The following is a 13,173-nucleotide window of genomic DNA, read 5'->3' on the forward strand; positions in this document are numbered from 1 at the left end:
TCTTATAGTCTAACAGCAGCTCAAGATAGTACTGCCACTCGGGCTCACTATCATATTTGACCTCAAACACAGTTTTCAGTGGGTTGGTATGTGGCTCATGAATGCGGAGCACTACTCCTCTGTACCACACTTCGGTTTTGTCGTTTTCCTCATACAAGTGCCATATCCTCTTCCCCACCAGTTCAGGATATCTGTTGTCCATGGCCTGGTGGGCAGACTGCACAGCGGAGCGCAGGACCCATCTGCGCCGGTGCTTGGAAACATGTTTTTTTGAGAGGTAGGGATGGTTTTGAGAGTACGAACTGAAAGAAAACTCCCTGTCGGCACGGCGTCTTTTGTGCTGGGATGATTTGCGTTTCTTTTTCCTGTAATGGTCACTGTCTGTGTGTCTGAACCCTGGAGTTTCGGAAGAATCTGTGACCTTCTGGTAGTGGGGGACTCTGCCCCTGTGACCCTCATTGTAGAAGACCTTCCTCAGCTTGAGGACCATGCTGGAGCACCCTTTGGACAAGCCTTGAGCAGACCCTGCTGAGCTGGATCTGCGGCTCTGAAAGGACATTGATGACGTGCTTTCAGTCTCTTCGGTGCTATCAGAGGAGAGGTCATCAGAGGTCAAAGGTCGCGCCCAGGAGGAGTTCTCAGCCTCTTCCTGGGTTTCATCTTCAATGTTTACCTCCACATGTGGTCCCCTGTCATTGCGAGTCACAAGAGACACTTCCCATTCATCTCTCTCTATGGAACTGACGACGCTCCACCTCGCCGGTTCCTCAGTAAACTCATCCTCTAGTGATGAACTGGTCTCATCTAAAAATGTCCTCTTGGAGGAAATCTTTACTCTCCCTTTCTTTTTCTCTGTCTTCAGGCAATAGTTGTCCACACATGTGGTTTTCGGAGTGAGTGGTCTGGAGGACTCCAGGTAGAATCCTTCAGTGCCATTCACACGGCCGGACGATTCATCTGAGCTGTCCGTGCTCTCTCTCTTGAAGGTTAAGCTGGCTTCTGCTCCTGTAGAAAGAAAACAAACTGGAATTTAGTTTCAGCATTTGTTAAATGACTACTATTAAAGCTAGATTGCAATTAAATAATAATAATTATTATAATAATATGTGAACAACCCAACTTTGAATGGGTTTATCTCTCATGGGTTTAGACTCATATGTTGAACTATGGGACAGTTCACCCCAAAAATGACAATTGTCATCATCTAATTAGCCACGTCATTCCAAATGGTATGTCTTTCCTTCTTCTGTAGGACACAACAGAAATTCTTTGAATAGTTTTCTCTTTTTTCTCAATGGGCACCAATTCCGTTTAAATACAAGTAAAAAGAGATTCGGTATATATATACACACACATATGAAATAAATATAAATATAATTATGCTTAAATATTTAGTCGGGGAGCCAAAAGTCTCAAAAATGGGTTGAACCTGACATGGTCTGCCATAGTTTTTATTTGTGTTTTTTCTGTTAACTTTGACCCTAAGAACCAATAATTGGAGGGTCTGCTCTGCCGGAAATATCGCAAAAACAAATTGTGGCCATTTTAGTGTATGCACCCTTTATTTTTTATCAGAAAAATTTGAAAAATGATTTTTTTCATCAAATCCTTAGTGGGTTGGGTAGGCTGTCAATAAATGCATTCCAGATACACAGAACACATGTGCTGACAACATCCACTGAAAAAAATAACTCTTAAAACACATTTCTACATGATTTTGCATCTATTTAATGCAAAAAAATTAGGCGTTTTCTCACTTTTTTTCCAATATTTTCATCTTTACTTCATTGGCAATCAACTATTCCCCTAAGGTATGACATCAGTCAATATGCCATTCTTTTCACCAAACACTATACTCATTCCACAGAAAAAATGATAAAAAATCCAACCAAAATCAATGGATCTGTGATGATTTCACTACTAGTTGGCGATCAACAGGCTCAGAACTTCAATAGAATTTTACACTGCTGTCAAAATTCTTAAAAACATGCTGTATATTTAGCATCATGGCACACTTACAAACACACACACACACACACACACACACACACACACACACACGATCTTAGTAATTTTAATGAGTTTGGAATAACCAACCAACGGTTACCAACGGACTTCGAAGCTGCTCATCATTATCTGTGGTAAGTGACAGTGACTTTAGTGAATACCGGTAGGTCTGCCCCAGCGTTTCTTTTGGGAAAAGAATGGTAATATGGATATTGTAATGGTAATTAACTGAAAGGACCACGCCAGTCTTCAAACAAGTATATTTCTGATGATTCCTCATCCCAATTGTATCCCTGTAGCAGCAGTATACATTCTCTATTAGTTTACTTAGCTAGCTTTAGCCGTTTTAGCTAATTTCGGTGGTTTCTTTAAATGGCCATAACTCCTCACAGGTATAGGGTAGAGACTTACTATTTTTTTTTTAATGATCCGAATCTTATGCTCTAAGAGAGGTATGTGTCCTATATATCCATTTTGCTTCGACCGGAAGTTGAGAAATTGTGAAAATTTCAACTGGACTTGTTAGGTAAAGAAATAGATATGAGAATAAATGCTGCTACAAGGATACCTTTGGAGCAAGGAATCATTGGAAATACACTTGTATGTAGGCTGGTGTGGTCCTTGAAGTGTTTTTCATGTCAGACAGATAGTAGGCTAGTAAGGATAACTAAAGGCTACACTAAACGTTAGCTGCCCTTAGCAATTAGCTACATGGCTAGTTGTTACGTTCAGGTTTAGAAAAGTTTTAGCTAGTTAGCTTGTGGCATGAACGGCCACACAAAAAAAAGGATATAGCTATATACTAGCTATATTGGATATATAATATATAGCTATATTGGATATCAGACTGTACAACCCATTTTATTGAGCTTTTGAGACTTTGGCTCCCCGACTACGAGTACTCCGTATCTTTGCCGTGCCAGCAACATGCTCTGGTTCGCTTCGGCGATGAAAAACCAGATTATATCAGCCCATCGAGCTATATTTATAGGCCCAGGCCACGCCCGCTTTGGCGGGAGGTGACGTAGTGGGCGCGAAGGATCTGACGTCACCAAGGGCCTCTCTTGATAAGGTGCTGCAGTTGCCGCAGGACAGCCAATAGGCACGTGAGCCGTCTTGCCTAGGTCTGCATGCTGCCGCAACGCGTTTTACATTAATTCAAAATTAAGGATAATTTTTGGCTTCAATATCTCGTGGAAAAGAGGTTTTCCCCTAGCATACGATATTACGCAGTACTCGTTCCGTCTTCTAGAGAGAACCGAGGTTACGTTAGTAACTGAGTACTTTCATCTTTCGGGTCCGAGTCCTTCGTTCTTTTGTCACGTGACCGCTGTTATCTCGCTACAAATACAATATTAGATTAGTATTATTGACTGCGTCTGAATGTATATTGTTTTATATTTAGGAGTCAACATAAAATTATCAAAATATGTGCAATAAACATTATCTGAAAAAATAAAAAAGTTCCATCTTGTTATTGTCCCTCTCCGTCTCTTTTTTTATTGTTAAATGTTTCTTGTGCATCTGTGGTGTGTTATATATATATATATATATATATATATATATATATATATATATATATAATATTATTATTATTAGATAATCTAATAATAACAATAATTATATATATATATATATATATATATATATATATATTACATAATAATAATAATAAAAACACACCACAGATGCACAAGTTTTATTAAATATAAAACAATATACATTCAGACGCAGTCAATAATACGAATCTAATATTGTATTTGTAGCGATATACCAACGGTCACGTGACAAAAGAACGAAGAACTCGGACCCGAAAGATGAACTAATCATTTCCGTTTTTGCATTCAGCCTATGGGTTTGTGACTTAAAGAACGAAAGACTCACACCTGAAACATTTCTCTTTCTTGACCGGGCGTTACTGCAGTGCATTCAAATGCATATGGGGCTGTGTCACACGGCCCAGATCAGACACTGACGAGTCGACTGAACTAACGTAACGTCTCGAAGTTCGAACCCGAAGACACGAGAGGCGGGGAACAGACGTGATCAATTTGAAGTTGCAAAAGAAATAACGTCTCGGATCAGGAGATGAGGTGAACTAACCATAGGGGAACTAACAGACTGCAATAGCCTGAACTTAAGACCCAACTAATCAATTAATTAAACATTTCGGTTTCTTATAATTTGGGTTTGGCTGCATTACCCTATATAGTTTATTTTTATTTTTTCAAATGTAATCAACATTTTCGTAAGTACTAACGTTAGATGTGTTGGGCTATTTAACATGACATTTGAATTATATTCTGCTGAAATGAACGAAATGACTCGAAAAAAGATTTCTTAACTTTGCTGAACGAGATTCAAAGATCCGAGTCAGTAAAATGATCCGAACTTCCCACTACTAGTACAAAGGAAAAAGAAAAACCATCTGAACTCTGTAACTAATAACAGACAGCTGTCACCTGGTGGTCTGTAATGGGACTGCAGGTGAGAAATGTTAGCCAGTGCATATGCCAACCCCTTCCATCCCCCACCCGCATTAGCATTCCTCCAAAAGAATTCTAACTTCCTTCCCTGAAGTGCATGCATCTGAAACTGAGCGTATCACTGTTCCGTTCCAGACTATATCTGATGATCAGAAAACACCTGCAACAAAACTGCACCAGGAAGAAACATGAGTGGTTCAAAGATTTGCAAAGTGTGCTCTACAACTGTCAACGAGATCTGTTTGTGACTGGAGAGAGAGTTTTGGGGGACAAAGTAATAAGAAGGTACCTGGGCATTTTTTGGACACCATCTGTAGCAGTGGAATCTGCAACAACAAATGTGTATCAAATCAAAAAAGTATGACAAAAGTATGATTAAAAATAAATCATAAAGCATGAACAATAAAAGAGATGTCACCACAGGTATGCGCCATGTATGTAATTAAAGTAATTAAAGTAACTGTAAATTATAAAAAATAATTCAAATAACAGACCTTCCAAAATCAAATAGGTTTTTATATTTAAAAAATATAAAATGTCTAATAATTTAGCAGTTTAAAGACTTGATCTAGGACTAAACTTTAATATCAGGAATTATGTAATATTAAGCCTCCTATCTAAAGAGCAAGAATTCAGCCAGAATGTGTAATACAATAAACTAACAATCAAGACACAACACAATTTGATAATTCTTTTACTTAAAATGTGGAACTGAAATTTAATATTACTAAAAATAAACAAAGTTTCAGTGTTCACAGTTATCCTTCCATTTACTATGAAATTTAACTCTAAAAAAATACATGTATTGTATGAACAAGTTATTAAAATGTTTTCACTCCTAGTGACAGTTTTTTTATTTGAAGAGACCTGTTACAAAACTAAAAAAAAGGAACCATAAATCTGATCCTTTAACCGAATATGCTGCAGTATGTTTCAGGCAATGAGGATAACAGTACCGTCATTACCATAGTGCAAGATCCAAAAATGAACAATGATTTAATTAATATAATTTTATTAAGAATGCCAAAAAAAAGTTGTATTAGGGTTACACCAATATTAGAATTCTGACCAATACTACATACGGTTTTAAGGTTGATATTAAAATTCTGTACTATTTTTTGTCAAAATAATTTAAATAAATAAAAAATTTATTTAATTTTTATTTATTTAATTTATTTAAACAAAATAGAACAGAATTTTAATATCGACCTGCAAAAGTATTTGTACTCTAGCCCCCCCCCCCCCAATTTGATGTTGCTGCCATATGTTAAAAGACTTTAAATTACTTTTTTTTTCACACCAATCTACTACACCCCATACACCATAATGACAAACCAAATAACAGATTTGTAATACCTTTACAAATTTATTAAAAGAGAAAAACTAAAATAAATACATTACACGCATGTACTTGGTTGAAGCACCTTTACAGCCTCAGGTTACAGTGCTTTTTTATAAATTGCAAGTGGGGTTTCATGCGTCTTCACTGAGGAGAGGCTTGAGTCTGGGCGCTCAAAGCCCAGATAAGTAGAGTGTTGCAGTGATGTTTGTCCTTCAGTCAGTTTCTCTCATATCCATATGAGATCATGGAGGTCAACTAGAGTGACCAGCTTCTTAGTCACCACTCTAACCAAGGCCCTTTACCATCGATTGCTCAGTGTGGCAAGAAGGCCAGCTCTTGGAAGAGTCCTGGGTTGTGTTTCCCAAAAGCATTGTAAGTATGGATGCACCAATATTTTTGCATAGATAAAATCTTCCGAAAATGGTATTTTTGTTTTTTGGACGAAATTGAAAAAAGGCCAAAAATATGAGCTGAAAAGACATGCCGCCCAGCAAAGAGACTGTAGGTTTTTACCAGCACCAGGTTTGCTCTGCTCAAGCTGCTCACGGGCCAAGTGAACGCTCCACTCATGTACCGCTCATGCTCACCGGAAAAGCAAAGTCCACTCAAATAATGTGCTGACATGAAATTTCTCTGTAGTAACCTTGTTTCTGTTTGCAATTCTGCTCTGATAATAATAGTTTTCTAGGACTATATTTTATTTTGATAATTAGTAAAAAAAAAAAAAATCTGTTAAATCTGATTCTGTTGCATAGAACTGAATGAAGAATAATATATTGATATTTAATAATATTTTAATATATTTTTGTGTCCGATTTTGGTGTTACTTTAAATAAGTGTGGCTATTTTATTGGCATGTGTTTTATAAATTCAGATCCAATAAAATTATTAAATTGAATTAAAAAAAAAAGTCTAATATTAATACAATTAGACAAAAAACTAATTAATAAAAAAAAAAAATTCGGTTTTGGTTTTCAGTCTAGAATTTTCATTTCGGTGCACCCCTAATCGTAAGCCTAAGTGGATCATAGAGCCATTGCTACAAGTGATCTCTATGATCAACTTAGCTCATGCCTTTGAGAAAAACAGCCCTGGTTGTTCCTAACTTCTTCCAATAAGTATTATGGAGGCTTCATGCTTCTGTGAAATTCAGCAGAATTTTTTTGTAGTCTTCCCCAGATCGGTCTCAACACAAACCTGTCTCTGAGCTCCACATGCAGTGCTTTTGACCTCATGGGCTTGGTTTTTGCTCTGATATGCATTTTCAGCTGTTAAACCTTTTAGTGAGAGGTGTGTACCTTTCCAAATTAAATCGTTTTTTTTTGCTTTGTCATTATGGTGCATGGAGTGTAGATCGATGTGAAAAAAGGGCTAATTTAAAGTAGTTTAACACAAGGCAGCAACATAAGAAAAATGTTGAAAAAAGAAGGGGTATGAATAATTTTGCATGGCAGTGTAGTTACATATATATATATATATATATATATATATATACACACACATATATAATATATATATATATATATATATATAGTAAAAGCTAAAACGCTATAATAATAAATAGCACAACAGTATAATGCAAAGTATGAAACATTTATATTAATTTTGATATTTGATAAAATTACATTTAAAATTTACATTTATTAAATTTAGGTGAGCGTTACTTGACTACAAAGATCTAAATGTAAAAATGGAGAAAATGAGCATGTACAATTAAATATCCAATATCAACTGATATGATAAACAACAACAAAAAAAATTGATAACGGCTGTTAACTGACAGTACCAACATTTTGTGCATTCCAACGTCTTATGTTATTTATAGTGGTCAACCATCCAGCACTCACCAATGAACTTGCAGACGTTGTCATGGTAGACAAGGTTGAGGACATCAGGGTATATATCTGGCAGATGTTTAAGGGACAGAAGTCTCCGGAGTTTCGAAGAGAAAGCCTTTCTGTGGAGTTGAGTGAGCTGCCTCTCCTCTGAGAGGGTGGTGGGCCTGAGCTCCACTCGATGCTCTTGCAGGACCTGGTCTATGAATGTGCCTTGAACCTGAGGAAACAGCACCTCTTTGACCACCAACATGGGAATGAACACCGCACCAGCCCTCATGACATGAGGAAAGGGACATTCGCGGCTTTCGACGTAGCTTTGAAGCTGACAGACAACCTTTTGAAGAGACACCTCCATTTCCTCACCTTTCAGCCATAATTCCCTCATTTTCAACCCCAAGAGACAAGACACTTTCTGAGCTTTGCCTGACTCTCGAAGGTCCAGTTTGCATAACCAGTCCCTGAGCTCCTGACACGGGGTTCGAGTAACACAACAGTATATTAGTCTACAGAGGGACTGGTGAAGCTCCATAAACTGATAACGGGCATGTTTGCTGCTGCTCATAAGTGGCTTGTCCTCCACTGGAGACTGAGCAATCTCAACAGGTTGTGTTGCTGGAGCTTTAAGGACCGCAGGGATGACTATCTTAAAATTTGACAATTTAAGGCAATGAGGTGGGATTTTAGTGAGAGAGAATTTAGTCAACGGAAGCGACACTGGAGGTGTTGAGGGCAGTGTAGGAAATGAAATAGACTCCATGTCATCTTTCACAGCATTCTTGCATGTGGCTGAAGATTCATACTTTTCTACTAAGGGTGGGTTGCTTTCTTCTTCAAAGTCATTTTTTACTACAACATGACAAGGAAGAGAGCCAGCCATACTTGTGTCTGACTCCCTTTGCTCTTCTTTGACCACAGGATCATGAGCCTCATGATTCATCTCCTCAGCGATGCTCACTTTCATTTCCGACTGATAAGCTACGTCATCTGGATCCAGTTTTTCTTTTTTGATCTTTACAGTATCTGGCATTTCAACTGGATTGTCACTGTTAGCTGGTGACATTTGGGCTTCTTGCTTCAACCTGAGGTCCCTTTCACCTGAATTTGGTTCTAGATCACAGTTTTCAATTTCCGGCTCTTGTTTAAGCCGGGTCGCCTCAAGCTCTGGCTTTGGACTTTTTGAATCTCCTAGGGAAGTCAACATGCCTGTAGCTTCAAAATAGACTTTATAAGGAGCCAAGCTAAAAACTTTATTAATAACTGGCATTGGTGGGGAGGACGGTGACTGAGGCTCATCATCTGACAACTCATGGGTTGAGTCAATCTTTTGCTTTTTACCGGCCGTGTCCGTTTCAAGTTCCTCTCTGGGCCTTTTAGCGAACACATCTTGGTCAGGTGGATCTGAAACATGATGCCTGTTCTTAAATACCTCTTCAGAGGACTTCATAGGAAATTCTTTGGAGCCGCCAACAGGAAAACCAGTTTCAGACATCTCTGAGTGTTCAAGGGTAGTGGTGTTACTGAGATGTCTGTAGTGGGCTGGAGTAGGATGGAAAGCCCCAGAAGTTCCAGACTGTCTATAAAGCTCCCGAGGGGAGTCGGGTGTCTGCACTCTTCGTATAGAAAAATCAAGAGGTCGCTCTGGTCGCTCTGATTGATGCATTGGGAAAGGGGGATGTGGCTGCTCATGCATGGGTGCTTGGCTACTATTTAAATGCACCCCATAAGGATGATAAGTAGGATATTTTGAGATCAGATGATGGTGTGGGGGGGCAACAGAGCAGGACGGTGATATCAAGTCAGCTTGAGGGGAATGGAACTGATCCATATGATGATGTTGACTATGCTCGTCTGTAATAGCATTGTGATCTGTTCGGTAAGCCTCAGGGTGACTCTGAGGGTAATAGACATTGGGACACGGAGGCATACGTGTGTATTTAGATATCTGAGGATGGTTCTGATATACTTTTGAAGGAACTCCACGGTGTGCCATAGTCCTTGGGTCATAAGCATAGGGAAGACCCGTGTGCATCTGTGGACGAATTGGGGCACGCTGGCAATACTCTGGTGTAGCACCAACAAATGGACGTGCAGTGTTGTAAGTATAGCTCGGTTCCATTAAAGGTAGAGATCTCCTGGGCACGTTTGATCCGATACCATGGTAGCCCTCTGTCTTTCCGTCCTTTATAGCCTCCACACCATGCTCTAATTGCAAAACCCTCTGTTGCGTCAATGCCTCCTGGCCCTTTTTGTGCAGGTAAGCAAGACGGCTGAAATGAGCAGCCCATTCACCATCATATATGTGAGGGGACATCCTATGAGGCCCATGTTCAATGCTGTAGCTATGCCCTGTAGTGCATCCACGCTCAGTGCAGCAGGGGCTATGACCGTATACTGGTTTTGGAATAGCCAGCCCAACACAGCTTTCTGCATCTGACCCTCCAGTGTGACCCTTGGGAACTGCCACTGGTGAGATGACCCCTGCTGCTCTGGGACTGTGCTGTCTGGGACTGCTGGCATAATAGGCCAATCTTTGCTTTGCTGCCAACTCTTGCGGTAGAGCACACCGGCCACCACCAACATCCACTGGGAAAGACACTTTATCAGGCCTGTAAACAGCTGGAATTGTAATTGACCCCTCCGTGGCTGATGAATGAATCCTTGGATTCGGCCCATTTCTCACGCAGGTTTTTGAAGGGCCCCATGGAGAAGGAAAGTCAAGAGTGTCTTGTCCACTGAGAGAGTAAGGGAAGTAAGCCCTGCTGATTGGTAGAGCTTTATCATGGGAATAGTGTTGTAGGCGGTCGGCTTTAGGGTGCCCCACGGGGACTACAGTGCCCACTGCACCTTCCATATTACTTTGAACTACAGGGTTGATGCAGCTCCGTCCCTGCTTACTGCTCATCTTGGATTCCCAGGCTCTGACTTGACCCAGCTAAATCATATCTATACAAGAAAATAAGAAGAAAAAAAAACACACATTTTGAGTTTATATGTTAAATTATCGTTATCAATGTTGTACAATCATTGGAGTAAGTACCCTGACAAGAGTGAGATTTTTTTTTTTTAAAGTCACCCAGCTTCACCTCTGTGGTTTATTTATCTACTTAGCAATACCTTCCTTTCTGTGGTTTTGTTAAAACAGTCGCTTAGCTGTACAGTTCTTCATTCTATTTTGGCAAATGTCACGTGACAGGTTCCTCCAAACATTAGGAAGAAACGTTTGAGCGGTAACCACAACAAGAGAAAAACAGGCACTTTTCTGCTTCACAACAGTGGGTGCACCTTACTTCCTTTGCGTGCAAGAGCGTATTGCAGTTTGGCAAATATATCAAAGTTAATTATGTGTGAATATGCACAAATGTTCTGTCACATGCATTTTGAGTTCAGTTACGACAAAAGAAAACATAACAATTAAGGATGTATAGTATACATGCAAACAATCATTTCTAATTGCTCTTACTGTGTTTTTACAATCAATATTATGTTTTTACATCTAGTAAATGAAACAAATTGGAAAAATAATTGAATTATGCATTTTGACATGTCATACTCGTACATATTTCATATTCGTATACATATCTTTATACATTTAGATTTTCGTTACATATCTTATCCTTATATTTTTATAATGTAAAAGTTTCAAATGAAACATAGTATTTTTAAAACGCAATAGCTACCATTTGAACAGTGTTCACATAGAGGGGAGATGCACTCATTCCCTTCAGTGATGTTCCCTAATGAGCAAAGAGAGCATAATGATGCTCACAGGAGGGTAACACAAGCCTTGACACTGGCAGTGAAGGGGGATTTAAGTGGTTTATCAGTGGTGGAGACAGTCAGTCCCCAGGTGAGGCCACCCAGAGGTCTTAAAGTGATGAAACAACCCCCAACATCTTTCAGCATACTGTGGCTGTGAGTCAAAACCTAGTGAGTTGCCTTCGTAGTCAGCATTTGTGAGCATCATAGGCGCGTGCCGAATTAGGACGCGGCCATAATATCCAAATAAGCCTAATGTGCCTATATGATGCCAAAGTAACACAGAGGAAGAAGTATGTGAAGAACTAAAACTTCCAAACAGTTACCAAATGTTAACATAAACGTATACATAAAAAATTATACAGTGTAACGTACACAACATTTTTGCACCCTGACAAATTGAAGACAAGACTCTATTATGTGCGCGAGGCGAACATGCAAATTCATTCATGCAAATCCGCGTTTAGAGAAGACACCATTTGGGTCACGTTATGGGTGTTTTGGTAAACTTCCGTCAACATTTACCTGATCTAAATATTTGTATTAGACACTTCTATAACCTGTAGGAAAACAGCGACAAAACTTCAGCAGCCTTCGATATGTGGAGGATTCGTCGTAATTAAACGCACATTTAAATAAACTATGTAAACTGTGTTTTAATATACTACACTGTTTTTACTTAGGATAATTTTGATAGTGTTTATCATATGAGCTGAAACGCGATCTCAAATTCCAATGCCAAACTTTACACCCGTAACAACACAACTAAACAGTTGTCAACATTCATCTGTGTGTATTGATAATGTTCGTAAAACTTCCGTCAATCTTCGCCAACAAGTTCACGTTGTAATAACTCCTAAACCAACTTTTGTTTATACAGCAACACTCACCTCGTGCACTGAAATTCCTATCCGTCCTCAACCAATCCATGACAACTGAAACACCCAAAAGTATAACCCAAACGATTTGGGAGCGGATGAAGTACTGTTCAGGAGAGCAGAGAGAAGAAGCATGCTGCTTTAACGTCGCTGCTTATTTTCCGAAAGGTTATTTAGCACTAGCAGCCGAAGTATGTCGGTGGCAGCACGTATAGCCAATCGAACGGCGACAGTAAGAAAGAGGGCGGGGCTTAAACGCACAGGCGGCAGCAGTTAAATCATGCGTGAGTGGTAGGCTAGATGGTTACGTATATTTCAACTTAAAACAATAACGTCTTCTTAACCCGTTTCTGACCATTTCACAGGTCAAGCATAATAGTAATACAAAATGTTTAATAAATTAGATTTTGTCTTGGTGCAATGAATAAAAGATGCAGAATTTTAGACAACATAAATAGATTATTAAAAAAAGTTAGGGTACAGTCCAAACGTCTGTGAAAAAAGGCTTCTATATTCTTATTTAAATCAACATTTTCCAGTTTTTATTTTACATTATTCAAAATCTCCAAACTTGTCTCTTTAGGTTTATAAAACAAACAAAAAAACATTACAGATTATTAATGTTGTCTCAGATTTATGGATGCCATAGGCCTATTTTCTTGCTACACTGGCAAATATGATGTATAAGTGACGCTGCAGATTTATTGCCCTTAAAAAAATCTAATTAAAACAGTGTAAATCAACATTAGTTTTAATAGGAAATAGAAGACTAATTTAAAAAAGAATGTCACGATCAAACAGTGCCTTAACAGCCATGAGCTAGAACACACATATCCTGTAGGCCTATATGTGGTTTGTGATGTTTT

The 13,173-nt window shown here is 38.8% G+C and overlaps 1 protein-coding gene across 1 annotated transcript; it reads right to left on the reverse strand.

Moving 5' to 3' along the window:
• Positions 1-804: 804 nt before the first annotated feature.
• cunh15orf39 (chromosome unknown C15orf39 homolog) lies at positions 805-12,539 on the reverse strand. The gene is made up of 4 exons (XM_056254072.1): positions 12,320-12,539; positions 7,683-10,616; positions 4,783-4,819; positions 805-1,005 (listed from the first exon to the last, which is right to left on the reverse strand). Exons 2-4 carry the CDS (start codon positions 10,573-10,575, stop codon positions 954-956), a joined length of 2,982 nt encoding a protein of 993 aa, XP_056110047.1. The 5' UTR covers positions 10,576-10,616; positions 12,320-12,539; the 3' UTR covers positions 805-953.
• Positions 12,540-13,173: the final 634 nt, after the last annotated feature.

This window comes from Rhinichthys klamathensis, unplaced genomic scaffold (assembly GCF_029890125.1).
Source record: "Rhinichthys klamathensis goyatoka isolate OS25496 unplaced genomic scaffold, OSU_Roscu_1.1 h1tg000005l_1, whole genome shotgun sequence".
Lineage (NCBI taxonomy): Eukaryota > Metazoa > Chordata > Actinopteri > Cypriniformes > Leuciscidae > Rhinichthys > Rhinichthys klamathensis.